The 15,054-nt window shown below is 34.1% G+C and overlaps 1 protein-coding gene across 50 annotated transcripts in view; it reads left to right on the top strand.

Annotated features, from left to right (window-relative positions):
• si:ch211-266g18.10 (titin) overlaps window positions 1-15,054 on the top strand; it is a 40,101-nt gene that overhangs the window by 2,022 nt on the left and 23,025 nt on the right. For 46 of the 50 annotated variants that reach the window (XM_051132979.1, XM_051132978.1, XM_051132947.1 and 43 more), the window contains exons 4-38: window positions 1,319-1,414; window positions 1,507-1,614; window positions 1,760-1,876; window positions 1,975-2,079; window positions 2,258-2,368; window positions 2,543-2,662; window positions 2,742-2,861; window positions 2,951-2,980; window positions 3,756-3,782; window positions 4,911-9,062; window positions 10,300-10,365; window positions 10,484-10,639; window positions 11,180-11,212; window positions 11,324-11,371; window positions 11,448-11,495; window positions 11,670-11,717; window positions 11,952-11,996; window positions 12,096-12,137; window positions 12,218-12,265; window positions 12,419-12,457; window positions 12,711-12,749; window positions 12,841-12,888; window positions 13,068-13,106; window positions 13,350-13,394; window positions 13,541-13,582; window positions 13,671-13,718; window positions 13,803-13,835; window positions 13,909-13,956; window positions 14,113-14,160; window positions 14,238-14,285; window positions 14,373-14,420; window positions 14,586-14,627; window positions 14,699-14,740; window positions 14,813-14,860; window positions 14,968-15,015. In XM_051132979.1, the coding sequence (XP_050988936.1) occupies window positions 1,319-1,414; window positions 1,507-1,614; window positions 1,760-1,876; window positions 1,975-2,079; window positions 2,258-2,368; window positions 2,543-2,662; window positions 2,742-2,861; window positions 2,951-2,980; window positions 3,756-3,782; window positions 4,911-9,062; window positions 10,300-10,365; window positions 10,484-10,639; window positions 11,180-11,212; window positions 11,324-11,371; window positions 11,448-11,495; window positions 11,670-11,717; window positions 11,952-11,996; window positions 12,096-12,137; window positions 12,218-12,265; window positions 12,419-12,457; window positions 12,711-12,749; window positions 12,841-12,888; window positions 13,068-13,106; window positions 13,350-13,394; window positions 13,541-13,582; window positions 13,671-13,718; window positions 13,803-13,835; window positions 13,909-13,956; window positions 14,113-14,160; window positions 14,238-14,285; window positions 14,373-14,420; window positions 14,586-14,627; window positions 14,699-14,740; window positions 14,813-14,860; window positions 14,968-15,015 (6,225 nt within the window). The remainder of the gene's footprint in view (window positions 1-1,318; window positions 1,415-1,506; window positions 1,615-1,759; window positions 1,877-1,974; window positions 2,080-2,257; window positions 2,369-2,542; window positions 2,663-2,741; window positions 2,862-2,950; window positions 2,981-3,755; window positions 3,783-4,910; window positions 9,063-10,299; window positions 10,366-10,483; window positions 10,640-11,179; window positions 11,213-11,323; window positions 11,372-11,447; window positions 11,496-11,669; window positions 11,718-11,951; window positions 11,997-12,095; window positions 12,138-12,217; window positions 12,266-12,418; window positions 12,458-12,710; window positions 12,750-12,840; window positions 12,889-13,067; window positions 13,107-13,349; window positions 13,395-13,540; window positions 13,583-13,670; window positions 13,719-13,802; window positions 13,836-13,908; window positions 13,957-14,112; window positions 14,161-14,237; window positions 14,286-14,372; window positions 14,421-14,585; window positions 14,628-14,698; window positions 14,741-14,812; window positions 14,861-14,967; window positions 15,016-15,054) is intronic. The other 4 variants (XM_051132939.1, XM_051132940.1, XM_051132942.1 and 1 more) reach the window with 4 other exon arrangements.

The raw sequence follows: 15,054 nt of genomic DNA, 5'->3' as shown, positions 1-15,054 counted from the left end.
CTATGGGTGAGTCTTTCGGTTCATTAGCCGCCATAGGGAAATAACGAGAAGAATAACAAAGCGCAGTAAACAGTAAAACTGTTTACACTACAAACCAGTGTGTTCATAATTAAAATAACACATTAAAATATCATGGTAAGGCACTAATTTGCAATATCAAGCAGTAAAACGGCCTGTTTTGTAGCTAAAAATACCTGGACACGGATGAGACCAGAAGCCACGCTTACAAAAATTAACCATGGTTTTATTATAGTAAAAGCGTAGCAACCATGTTTTTTGGTGCATTAATTACCATTTGTGTAACCATAGTTTTATTACAAATACCACTGTTAAACTATGGTTAGTGTAGCAAGACCATGGTTAATTTGTTGTTACCATGGTTTAACTATAGTAACCATGTTTTTTTTGTTTTATTTGTACTAAAACCATGGTTAAATTTCGTATAGGCAGACCCATACAAATGGGGAAAAATAAGATGGATAGTCTAAATGACTTATTTCAAGTCTTTTAAAGTTATACAGTAGTTTTGTATAAAAAAGACCGTCATTATTCACACAAATCTTCATATCTAGTGAGTTGTCTAAGAATGAATCATTGAATCTGTGAGTTGGACGGATCAATTCGATTTGCGAACGATTCAGACCGCATCAACCGAATCGCTGAAAAGATTCTCATAATGGTTCTTTTGATCTCACAGAAACGTGATGAGAGCAAATGTGGCGAAAGTCAGTGAATAATCACTGTTTTTGATCCCCAAACTATTATGTGGCTTGGAATATATCGCAGGAGTATTATTGACCACTTTATGATACTTTTATAATGTTTTGCGTCTTATTTTTGTAAGCCATGTTCATTATAACTGAGTTACTTGTGTTTTGCGGAAGAATAAAGTCAAATTTTTTAACATGAGGTGACCCAGCAGGCACTGGACGTCTATATAACGTCAGGTTGACGTTGGACATGATGTCGGACAGACGTTGCATTTTGGTTGAGAATGAAAATCGTGTTGACGTCAGCATTTGACGTCAATTTGACGCTGACTTAATGTTGGATTTTGGTTACACAACCTAAAAACAACAAAATATCAACGTCAGCTGACATTGGTATTGGACATCAGTTTAACGTTGACATTAAACGTTGAATTTACATTGAATTTTGGTCAGCCGATGTCGCAACCGAAATTTAACCAAATATCAGCGTCTTATGACGTTGTGTGCCTGCTGGGGAGTAAATAAAGACAGTATTTAAAAAGTATTACATTTTGTTAATGACATACATAACATATATGCATTTCTCTATGCTTTTATTTCGAATACAGAGTACGTCACTGAAATAATATCAAATCCGGTGGAAGCTATTAGTTCAGCGGCTGACTCATCTGTGTCTTATCTGTCAGGAATGTTTAGTGCTGATGGTATGAACATATATTAATTAAAAAATTATTTATAAACACTATTTAGTTTTGACTTGACTTTGACATTACATATTGTTGCTTTTCACATACAGGAGGAGATTTAGGAATCACTGAAACAGTGAAATATGGTGGCACTGTATTGGATGAGGCTACAGATTGGATCAGATCCCCAGTGAGCTACTTATTCGACTTATTTAAAGGTACCTGCTTTACTGATTACTGCTTAAATAATTGACAGACGTTGTCCTGGAACCTGACATGCAATCAGACTCATTATGAATATTTTAAAAATAAATTATTAATCATATTAGCACTAATACCTGTTTAATGCTTTCTGTGCTACAGACACCCTGAATATAGTGTTTATTCCAGTGGATATGGTCAGTGAAGCTGTTGTGCAAATTTTAAGTGGGGGCAAGACTGTTATACAATATATTTCAACCATGTTTGAAGGCATTGGAGGTACTGAAAATTCTTCTTTTATATATGCACTCATAGAATTGATATATCATCTGCATCTTGTCAATGATTCCCAATCCTAATTGTTTAACACTTAACAGGGGATGCAGACATCACTGAAACAGTGAAACTTGGTGGCACTGTATTGGATGAGGTTACTGACTGGATTAGATTCCCAGTGGCCTACTTATTCCACTTATTTGAAGGTACCATTGTTGAAATAATTGTGCATTGTTGTTCTGTGAGCTGACAGACTTGTAATATCCTATAACTCAAGAAAACATTCAGTCAAGATTTGAATAAGTCATATTTTTGCATTTCAGTAAAAAATGATTTTATCTGCTCATGCCGTACTCACTGTTAAATGCTTTCCATCCTGCATAGACATCCTAGATGTAGTAATCATTTATCCAGCGGACATTGCCAGTGAGGCATTTCTGCAACTTTTAAGTGGGCTCAAGCCTATTTCTTCAACCATACTCAGGAACCTTGAAGGTATTTATTTCTCACATTATTTTAGACATTCAGTGATATACTTTACACTAAATTTGGGGTCAGTATGTAAGAAGATTGTTTTATTAAACAGCAAAATTCAGTTTGCTACTGAAAATTCAGTTTTGCCATAACAGGAATAAATGTATATCTAAATATACCTTGCTAATATTTCAGCTTGGTTTCCCAAAATGAGCACTGGTCCTGCAGAGCTGGCTGAAACTGTTGTAGAGGAGGCCGCAGATGTAAAGACCACCATTTCTAATTACCTGTCCAATCTGTTTCCAGGGGATGAAGGTATTGTTCATTTATTAGCTCTAAACATTGTTTCATTTGTAAAAGAATATTCAGTTTAATATAATTTCATTTTTTCCAGGTGGTATTTCTGACATTAGCTTTGATCCCATGAAAGTTGTCACAGACACTGTTGAGGAGTTTGCTGACAGGAGGGACATGTTCTTGGCTTATCTCTCAAACATGCTCATGGAAGACAAAGGTATTGATAATACTGAGTATATCACAAATGTATGCTTGTTTTTTAAATACAATTGCCTTTTTAACTATCCCTGGTGTTCTCTGTTTCAGATGACACACCGCAAGTCATACGACGAAAAGGTTTGTGACCAATGATTATTTTGGTAATCGGATAATTATAATTGCTTTGTTTGAGGTAGTAAAAATAAACCTTAGCAAACAATAGCCTTAAAACCAATATATAAAAGCAATGAAGCAACAATAATTAGTTCAGATAGTTTCAAAAGTAGGCAATCATATGGTTTTATTGAAAAAAAACGGTTCAAATAACTACTGTATTATAAACTAAATAGAACTAAAGTACATTATGTATTATATCAAAGGCCTGCAGAGGGCGCCAACGGCCTGACGATTGTTTTTACACTTTACACTGCACAATCTAATTCTTGTTTAATATTGACTCATTTAATTCAAATGTCCACTTAATCTTTAATATTTGGTAATTTCTTTAAGACAAAAATGCTACAGCCATTCTAATTTCTTGAATATGTGGATATATTCTTTTATTTTAGGTTTTATTTTGAAAACTGTTTGTGTGGAGCAGCATTTACTAGAAACTGAGCTGCTTTGGCATGCACGTACATAACCTATACGCATGTAAATAATTAAAGCGCAGATATTAAACCTGCATTGCATTAATTTAATTGAACTGTAGCATTTTTATAATTAGCAAAATTATAATTATGCTTTATTATGATTCTAAATATGTAATGCAGCCTTGGAAAGCGGTCTAATAATGCATTTCATGGAGTCTCGTACATGGAATGTGCCACTTCCGGTATTTTGCCAGTTACTTGACACAGGCAACATGCAATTGAGGATTTTTTAAAATATATATAACTGTTTACTTTTCCAGGAGAATTTCTGCCCCCTATGGAAAAAGGTTAGTAAATGCACATTCTCTTTTAAATGAAAGCTATAGATTAACATGAAAACTAACACTGGTAGCCAAACCTTAACAAATAACTGCTAAAACAGCATCAACAAACTTAGGTTTCAATTGTGTTCATTTTTAACTTACAAAAGAACAAAAGCATGTAGACCTTGAGTTGACTAAAATTATATTGTTTTCTGACTCGTTGTCATTCCATATCCATTCATCTTTATGCACAGTTCTGTTGCATCTTACTATGTTTCAGTCCATTTGGTAATTAGAAAATTCAGAAAACGGTGTTATGTAATATGGTGCATGAAAAGGCCCTGCATGACTGCATACAGGGATGATTGTTATTTATATTTTCTGTCTGTACTATAGTGTGAATGTTAATGTCCTGCACTCTCCATCTCACACAGTACACCATGTTTCTTCATATTATGTAAAAGTGCTTGCGTTTAAATTTTCCAGAATGGTTTAAATGGAGATGCCTGACACATTTACAAAATACAAAAATAAAAAGTTTATGTCAAATGCATTTATTGCCGTTTGATCTCCTGTCCCTTCTTGCGGTGTAGTGCGACATCTAACCTTCTCTGTTACATTCATTAGTTGATATTATTCACAAATACACAGCATGTAGAAGTTTTTACCACAGTTATGGCACATGTTGCAAGAATATTGTGACATTCACAATATTAATGCCCTGAGATTTTAAGCTGAGGTTGTGGAAAGAAATAGAGGGTTTAATTTTGTTACTGCACTCTAGATGCACAAAGTGTTCATTTAAAAATGTTCAAACTGCTCAAACAGCAGAGAATTGTACTAGCAAGGTCTTTCCTGAACTGACAAAATGTACGCCTTGAATGCAGTGCAGGTCACTTTGGATAAAAGTGCATAAATGTATACAAAATCTCTCAATGTTTTCTGAAGAAACTGCTAAAAATGGTTCAACTGAAGTTTTGTCAGGGTGCAACATGTGCTTACTGTTAAGGTCATAGATGTGATATAGTAACGTGTGAACAAACGTTCTGAACAAACTGTCATGTCTCACACATAAACTGGTAAATATTTTAATCTGCAAAATGAGCTCAGTTCTGTCATAAACATGAACTGAAAAATGACTTAATGAAACAGTTGCAGAAATACTAGGCAAAACACAGGACCCTGCCTATGCTGCCTACATTTCCGTGAGATCCACAGCGAAGGAGGAAGACACCATTAAACAGGAAATAAAAGAGGCTGAGGAGGAACGTGGTGAGGTGGAACCTGCTGAAGACACAACTGAAAAAGCTCAAGATATTGTAGACATTACAAAGGAGGAAGGGAGGGTTGAAAGGGCTGAGGACAGCTCTGATGTCACAGCTGAAGATGATGAGGTTGCCTCCGATGTCGTTGAGGAGGATAAAACTGCTGGAACAGTTGAAGATATTGCAGATGTTGTTACAGCGGATGAAGAAGTTACTGAAACGGCTGAAGATATTATGGATGTTACAGAGGAAGAAACTTCTGATATGCCAGAAGTAACAGATGAGGGAATAGCAACTGAACAGTTTGAAGATATCTCAGATTTTGCAGAGGATGAATCAACTGTAACAACCTCTGATGTGACAGAAGACATTGATGATGTTACAGAGGAGGAAGTAGTAACTGAAACAGATATGCCAGATGTTACAGAGGAGGAAACATCTGATATTCCAGAAGTAACAGATGAGGAAATAGCATCTGAAAAGTTTGAAGATAACGCTGATTTTAAAGAGGACGAATCAGCTGAAATTATCTCTGATGTGACAGAAGACATTGATGCTGTTACAGAGGAGGAAGTAGTTATTGAAACGGATGAAGATATTCTAGATGTTACAGAGGAGGAAACATCTGATATTCCAGAAGTAATCGATGAGGAAACTACAACTGAAATGTTTGAAGATATCTCAGATATTGCAGACGATGAATCAACTGAAATGACATCTGATGCTACAGATGTAAAAGACGTTGACGATACCTCAGATGTTGTTACAGAGCAGAAAGAAGTTACTGAAACGATTGAAGATGCAGATGTAACAGAGGAGGAAACATCTGACATGCCAGAAGTCTTAGATGAGGAAATAGCAACTGAAATGTTTGAAGATATCTCTGATTTTGAAGAGTATGAAACAAATGAAGTTACCTCTGATATGACAGAAGACATTGATGATGTTGTTATAGAGGAGAAAGTAGTTACTGAAACAGCTGAAGATGTACCAGATGTCACAGAGGAGGAAACATCTGATATCCCAGAAGTAACAGATGAAGAAATAGCAACTGAAAAGTTTGAAGATATCTCTGATTTTGCAGAGGATGAAACAACTGAAGTTACCTCTGACATGGCAGATGACATTGATGCTGTTACAGAAGAGGAAGTTGTTACTGAAACAGGTGAGAATATTCTAGATGTTACAGAGGAAGAAACTTCTGATATTCCAGAAGTAATAGATGAGGAAATAGCAATTGAAAAGTTTGAAGATATCTCTGATTTTAAAGAGTGTGAAACAACTGAAATTACCTCTGATGTGACAGAAGACATTGAAGATGTTGTTACAGAAGAGGAAGTTGTTACTGAAACAGCTGAAGATATTCCAGATATTATGGAAGAGGGAGCATCTGATATTCCAAAAGTAATAGATGAGGAAATAGCAATTGAACGTTTTGAAGATATCTCTCATTTTAAAGAGTATGAAACAACTGAAATGACCTCTGATGTGGCAGAAGACACTGATGATGATATTACAGAGGAGGAAGTAGTTACTGAAACAGGTGAAGATATACCAGATGTTACAGAGGAAACAGCTGATATTCCAGAAATATTAGATGAGGAAATAGCAACTGAAATGTTTGAAAGTATCTCTGATTTTGCAGAGGACGAATTAACTGAAATTGCCTCTGATATGACAGAAGACATTGATACTGTTGCAGAGGAGGAAGTAGTTACTGAAACAGCTGAAGATATACCAGATGTTACAGAGGAGGAAATATTTGATATTCCAGAAATAATAGATGAGGAAATAGCGACTAAAAAGTTTGAAAGTATCTCTGATTTTGCAGAGGATGAATCAGCTGAAATTTTCTCTGATGTGACAGAAGACATTGATGATGTTTTTACAGAGCAGGAAGTAGTTACTGAAACAGCTGGAGATATTCCAGATGTTACAGAGGAGGAAACATTTGATATTCCAGAAATAATAGATGAGGAAATAGCAACTGAAAAGTTTGAAGATATCCCTGATTTTGCAGAGGATGAATCAGCTAATATTATCTCTGATGTGACAGAAGACATTGATGATGTTGTTACAGAGGAGGAAGTAGTTACTGAAATAGCTGGAGATATTCCAGATGTTACAGAGGAAAAAACATCCGATATTCCAGAAATAATAGATGAGGAAATAGCGACTGAAAAGTTTGAAGATATCTCTGATTTTAAAAAGTACGAAACAACTGAAATGACCTTTGACGTGACAGAAGACATTGATGATGTTGTTACAGGAGAGGAAGTAGTTAGTGAAACAGCTGGAGATATTCCTGATGTTACAGGGGAGGAAAGAGCCGATATTCCAGAAATATTAGATGAGGAAATAGCATCTGAAAAGTCTGAAGATATCTCTGATTTTGCAGAGGACGAATCAACTGAAATTACCTCTGATGTGACAGAAGACATTGATGATGTTGTTACAGAGGAGGAAGTTGTTACTGAAACAGCTGGAGATATTCCAGATGTTACAGAGGAGGAAACATTTGATATTCCAGAAATAATAGATGAGGAAATAGCAACTGGAAAGATTGAAGGTATCTCTGATTTTGCAGAGGACGAATTAGCTGAAATTACCTCTGATGTGACTGAAGACATTGATGCTTTTACAGAGGAGGAAGTAGTTACTGAAACAGCTGGAGATATACCAGATGTTACAGAGGAGAAAACATTCGATATTCCGGAAATAATAGATGAGGAAATAGCAACTGGAAAGATTGAAGGTATCTCTGATTTTGCAGAGGACGAATTAGCTGAAATTATCTCTGATGTGACTGAAGACATTGATGCTTTTACAGAGGAGGAAGTAGTTACTGAAACAGCTGGAGATATTCCAGATGTTACAGAGGAGGAAACATTCGATATTCCTGAAATAATAGATGAGGAAATTGCAAGTGAAATGGCTGAAGATATTTCTGATTTTGCAGAGGTTGAGTCAACTATGATGACCTCTGATGTGACACAAGACATAGATGATGCCTCAGATGTTGTTACAGAGAAGGAAGAAGTTACTGAAATTTTGGATGTTACAGAGGAGGAACCATCTGATATGCCAGAAGTCATAGATGAGAAAATAGCACCTGAAAAGTTTGAAGATATCTCTCATTTTGCAGAGGACGAATCAGCTAAAATTACCTCTGATGTGACAGAAGATATTGATGATATCTCAGGTGTTGTTACAGAGGAGGAAACAGTTAAAGATATTGCAGATGTAACAGAGGTGGAAACATCTGATATGCCTGATGACACAGATGAGGGAAAGACATCTGCAAAATCAGAGATCTCTTTAAACATTTCAGAAGACATATTAACTGAAATTACTTCTGACATTGATGATACCTCAGATGAAGATGCCTCTGCATTTATAGAGGAGAAAGAAACAACTGAAACAATTGAAGAAGTAGCAGCTGAAAAAGCAGAAGATACTTTCAGTATTACAGCCAAAATTGAATTAGATAATACAGATGAAAATGAATTTCAAGATGAAGAACCTGAAACAGTTAAAGATGCTTCTGATCTCATAGGTGAGGATGAAGAACCTAAAACAGATGAAGATGCCATCACTGTCGAAGATAAAATGGCTGAAGAGCCACCTGAATTGGCTGAAGCTACTCGAGATATCATCTGTGTTAAGGAAAAGACTGAAGCAACAGAACTTGACAATCTTGAAGTCCTGGAGGAGAAGGAAGATGTGCCAATTATTGATGCTGACAAGGGCACAAAGAACCTGGAGAATGTGGTAGATGAAGATTTAAAGGAGGAAACTAAAAATCAAACTATCTTGGGAACCACTGCTGGTGAAGATGACCATTATGATGAAGAGGAGCTTGTCCTTCCTCCTGTCCAGCATAACCTCACAGACAGAGATGATGAAAATAACAATAACAATGACAGGAAGAAAGATGCCATAAAAAGAGGCCTGAGCGGGAGAAAAACATCAAAGAGTCATTCCACTGAAACAGACGACCAAGACGCGCACAAGGATCTTCATGAAGAGTCTGACAAAGGTATAGAAATCTTTCCTATGCTTCACAAATAGGGAAAAGTGATAGTTCAGTTGACAGATGACAACCAGTATGTCAATAGATGACCTTAATAACAAATTATAATTCACTTGCCATGGGAGAATTAATCACTAAATTAAGTTCATTATCATCTTGTTTGTTTAAATTAATAATTTAATAAAGATTGTAAGAGTGCAAGATCTTAACATAGCTAACTTCGCTTTCATATTCCCCTCATAATTGCACCTTACAGATTGTTGTTGTAAATATTTAACATCATTTTTAATGTAATTGACAATGTATTAATAGCAGCAACTATACAAAAGTTCAGGACCAATAATTTGATTGGCTGAGCATTGTTAAAAATTCTATGGTTCACAACATTGTAACTATTTTAGCTGGCCGAGTATGCATCTAAAATGTTATTTATTTAGTTTATAGAACATAACATAGTTATAGGCTATATATCTAGGTATATATAAATACATAACAGTGATATTCCATCAGTTCTGAAGAAAACTGTTATCCCTCGTCTCTTACAATTTGGACTGGGAAGAAGAACAAATTGATGGATGAAGATGAAGTTTCATTCACTGTTGCTTCTACTTCACCTCTGCTTCTGGAAAGATGCTTAAAAGTGGACCAAAAACAGCTGGAGGATTCTCTAAAGGGCTCTGATGCTGTACAAGTTTATATATTGACATTGACATTGCACACTGTAAGAAATGTAGCATCTTCTGTCCAATATTTTTTCTTTTTATAGGCAAAATGCACAAAAAAAATGGAGTTTGCTTTTTGCAATTTATGTGCATTTAAAATGACTTTCTCAAATTAAATCAATAGAAAAAATGAAAACCATACAAAATACTTCTATGCACTGATTTGTAATTTCAGTGTCTTGATTATTTAATATTTTGTAGTATTTGTGTAGCCTTGTTGATTGCACAAAGTGCAACTATAACTCCACAAAAAAAGGCTGTATTTTATTATTGCAAAGTTGCTTAACTAAATGATTTCATTAAGAGAATAATGTAATTTATCCATTGCACATTATTAATATTAGTTTGCCATCTAACGCCATGGCTGACAACCACTTTGCTGCTTTAAAAGTACTATTAATGTTGCATTAACACACTTATCATGCACTAATTCATGCACTAATTGTTCATTGCTCATTGTTCATAAATCATATGGATGTTAAAACATGTAACTTTCATTTAACATTTACTCATGATTTCAGTTCTTGAACAAGTGAAAGAAGCCAAAGAGAAAAAAGCTAGAGAGGAGATATACAAAATCATTCAAGGTGAATGGTTTGTTGTTTTCTTCAGTGCTTGCACACTGTAAAATACAGTGCTTGTGCAGAATGAAAACTGCAGTTTAAGAGAAAAGTGACAGAACTGTGATCTTTTCTGTTCTTCCAGATATGAGGGAAAAGAAGGCTGACGGTGAAGAGGAAGAGATAACGCTACAACAAATAAACATAACAGTAGAAAAAGTCAAGAAAAAAAAAGAACATGAGAAAAAGGAGATCGAAAAGGCTAAAAGAAAAGAAAAATCCAAAGAAGACAAGGCTCCAAGTAAGAGTGGTGAAACATAATTGGCTTATTATACACATCTGTTTTTCCAGAAGAACATTGAAGGCTATGTTCAGCGCATAGTCAAGACCTACTTAAGTCGCTTATAGATTACATGTAAAACCCCAAACCTCTGTTTAAATAGATAATATTCCTGTACTATGTATATGAAATGTGTTCTAGAAAAGGACATCAAGAAAAAAACCTGACAAAAAGGTTAAGGTGACTAAAGTGGATGAGGAGCCCCCTTTAAAAAAGAAGAAATCTGGTACATACAGTACATGATAAATAAAGCTTTGCTTCCTCATTATACAGTCTGAGGGTTAATGTGCAGTTTTAACAGAAATACTGTATAATTCAGCTTTAGTCCATTATAATATTTATTTCAATATTTTATATTTTTGTTATAATAAGATATATCCACATAAAAACAGTAGTTTTTATATGGACTCTCACATTATTATGCATTTGTACGCTGTCTAAAAACGCAATACAAAATGTAATATTACTAAAATTCTAATATGTACAATTTCATCTGCGCAGGACCTGAGAAAAAGGTTAAACCAGCAAAGAAAGGTATTCAACACATCCTGTTCATGGACAATATATTTCAGTGTTGCTTTTTTGGGAATAGAGATTCCCAGAAAGTAACATTCACCACCAACTATTGTTTCTATTGTATCATAGATGTTGAAATGGCCAAGGACAAAACCAAAGCAGTCCCTGTAAAGAAAGGTATCTTGTGTGATAAGTGACTTTCTGTTTGGTAACTTCTGAAATAAATGGAAACAAATGTAAATGTTTTTTTCAGGAGCTAAAGTGGCCAAAAAAGAGCCCAAACCAACACCATCTAAGAAAGGTACTGCAAATTCGTAACTGAAGTACATTATATACACTACCGTTTTAAAGTTTGGTGTAATTTAGACTTTTTGTTAAAATAAATTAATACTTTTATTCAGCAAGGATGCATTCAATTGAACAAAAGTGACTGTAAAGACTTTTATAGTTATAATTTTTCTCCATTCACTTGCAGAGCCTGAAGTTACAAAAGAAAAGGCCAAACCAGCACGTTCAAAGAAAGGTATCACAATGCATATTTAAAGACTCTTTCTTTTATTTAGTAATAAATCACATCCCGCAAAGAAAGTTATTTTCCTTTCTGAAGTGTAGCTTTTTGTAGAATATAGTAATAAAATATTTTTCGGAGAACTACTGCTTTAAGCAATCATTTTTATAGTTCTGTGCATTGTTGGTGTGTGTCAATTATAGTTTGCTCTGATGTCAGTATAATGTTTGAATGTTTCTTTGAAAAAAGCTGAAGTTAGCAAAGAAAAGGCAAAACCAGCTCCAAAAGAAAAAGGTATGCTTGTTCTGGAAAAATAAAGATTAAGTTTGTCATACAAAGTTACATGATTGTTTGTATTGTTTGTATCAGAAATAACATATTTTATCTTTCTAGTTGCTGAGGTTGTCAAGGAAAAAGCTAAGCCAGTAAAAAAAGGTACTTTTTTCGAAACATGTTATTGTTTTATCATTTGCAGCTTTGCGTAAATTAAACAGTTTGTTTCAAATGCTTTCCAGAACCTGAGGTTACTAAAGAAAAGGTCCAGCCTGCACCTTCAAAGAAAGGTACCAAGCTTGCATATTCTTCTGTAAACATATTTTGGCTGAAATATGTGTCCTTCATTTGGACTACATAGATGATGCAAACCAAAAAACATTTTTATTGTAATACAACTGAATATTTATTGAAACAATTTACCTTTTTATTTCATATTACAGCTGAAGTACCTAAGGAAAAAGCTAAACCTGTAAAGAAGGGTATGTTTTTCTTCCTGTTTCTCATTAAATATTTCCTTGAGATCAGCTTTATTGTATGATGTATGTCATGCATTTAACTCCTGAGCTTTGAATAATGTTTACTAAATATGCATTGAAAGTACATGCATTTTTTAATTATTCCAGAAGCTGAAGTCAAGGATAAACCACCAGCATCTGTTAAAAAAGCTATTTATGTTTTTGATGTAGAAAATTGTGTGATGTATCTTTGCTTATATATTTTATTCACTTCTAGAAGCTGTCAAAAAAGTAAAACCTGCTCCCGTAAAGAAAGGTATGACATTCCACAGACAATAAATGCCATTCTAAACAAAATGCAGTGTTTTTCTATGTGTCATAAACTGCTGATGTTAATGAAATTACAGAGCCTGAGGTTCCCAAAGAAAAGGCCAAACCGAAGCCCTCAAAGAAAGGTAAAAAGAGAAGGCAAAACTAGTTCTTTTGAGATTCCAAAACCTGAACTATAAAAATGCATAATGTTCATGCATTTAATTCTTGCTGTTATGTCTATTTATTGTGTGGTATTATCTACTATTTTAGTTAATATTTGATTTAGAAGTACACAAGAACTTAATATATTGATGCTTTTTAGTGGCTGAAGAGAAAGAAAAACCTGTCTCTGTGAAGAAAGGTATGACTCCTGCTATTAAACTTATATTAATCATATTTTTTTCATGGTATAATGTGTTACATTACATTATAATTTGTACAGCCTTACGCTTACATATAGTATATATATCTAATGGAAATATCATGGCTTTTGTGATGACCTGATGCTGTTGCTAATACTACTTGCAATACTATGTGTGTGTGCAAAAATAAATAAATAAAAACCTGTGCTCTAATTTCAAATAATGTCATTCCATACTTTTAGGAGAAGCCCCCAAAGAGAAAGAGAAAGCTGCTCCAGTAAAGAAAGGTATTACATTTTGAACTTTACATTATTAATTTAATTTAAGAGTATTTTTTTATTAGAAAATATTTTCACAATTTTAACTGCCTATGTCCACTTAGCCAGTTGAAATCAGAAAGTTGAAATGCTTTTCTCTTTCCTCATTTATTCAGAGGCTAAAGCTCTCAAGGACAAACCGGCCCTTTTGAAGAAAGGTAGGATGCACTTAAAGTAACAGCAATTCATTAAAAAAAAAAAAATGTTCATGCATGACATTAGCTGAACCTGCTGACTCATTTTCAGAGCCTGAAGTTTCTAAGGAGAAAGAAAAACCACCAACTGCCAAGAAAGGTAATATGAAAATAAGTGTCCTTGATATTTTTTTGTCAGTCTCATATATAATTCATTAAATATATATACCTCCATCTTTTTCAGAAGACAAGCCAACAACTGCTCCTGTTAAAAAAGGTAATAGTAATTTTACTTTTTTTTAAATTTATAGAAAAGTTAATTGGTCCACATACTTTTCCTTGAATTGTAGAGCCTGCAGTTGCAGAAGACAAAGTCAAACCAGTACCTTCAAAGAAAGGTAATAAAAAAACCTCTGTTGAAATATTTACTGTAACGTTTTAACTAGTCATTATACAGAGGCAGAGTAATCTGTAGGTAGGATATCAATACTTATAAAAGAAAAGGTTTTGAATATTACTTCAATTTCTAATGCATGCAATTATGACCATTTCAGATACTGAAGCTCCAAAGGAGAAAGTGAAACCAGCCCCAGTTAAGAAAGGTACAGTTTGATTTTATTTATATATTTTATTTTTGCAATGGTAATGATGCTAACTGCTAACATCCACTGATGTACAGAACCTGAGGTTTCCAAAGAAAAAGCCAAGCCAGAACCTTCAAAGAAAGGTAAAATGATTGCAGTTGTTTTTATTATTTAACATGCACATCTTAAAACAGTCATCACATACAGAAAAATGATTGTTTCTTGCACAGAGGCTGAAGCTGTTGAAAAGAAGGCAAAACCAGCACCAGCTAAAAAAGGTACTCCTAATAATGTAATTAATTTATAAGGTTGTTTTTTTTTAATATTATCCTGCAAATCATTATCCATTAAGATGCAGGTTTGTTTGAGATGAAACCTTTCTGAATATTTCACATTACTTAAGCATGTTAATATTTTACCAAGCAGTTTGACTTGATTTTTAGAGCCTGAAATTATTAAAGAGAAGGAGAAACCTCCAAAGAAAGGTAATCATTTCCAAATGTGAAAGTACTACTCATGTGTTCATATAATTAAAAAATATATATATATTTTTTAGAAGCTGTAAAAGAAAAGCCCCAACCTGCTTCTGTAAAGAAAGGTATTTATACTTAACAACTGTTTATTTCTGGCACATATTGGAATATCCTGTTGATTTTCCATTTTTTCACAGAACCTGAAGTGCCAAAAGAGAAAGCAAAACCTGAACCTACCAAAAAAGGTTAATTGTCTACATAGTTTCTCATGTTGTTGAAGTGGTTACATTTTTTGCATTACTTTTTCTTTTTTTGTGTAAACATATATTCTGAATTATACTATATATTTCAGAAGCAGAAGTTGCCAAGGACAAACTTAAACCTGTCGCTGTGGAGAAAGGTATGGATGAGTCTGTGATTACTATATAATTGCTATTAA

The sequence above is a fragment of the Labeo rohita genome, chromosome 17 (assembly GCF_022985175.1).
Source record: "Labeo rohita strain BAU-BD-2019 chromosome 17, IGBB_LRoh.1.0, whole genome shotgun sequence".
NCBI lineage: Eukaryota > Metazoa > Chordata > Actinopteri > Cypriniformes > Cyprinidae > Labeo > Labeo rohita.
Note: the sequence above shows the minus strand (reverse complement) of the source record. Positions and strands in the feature narration are given on the sequence as shown.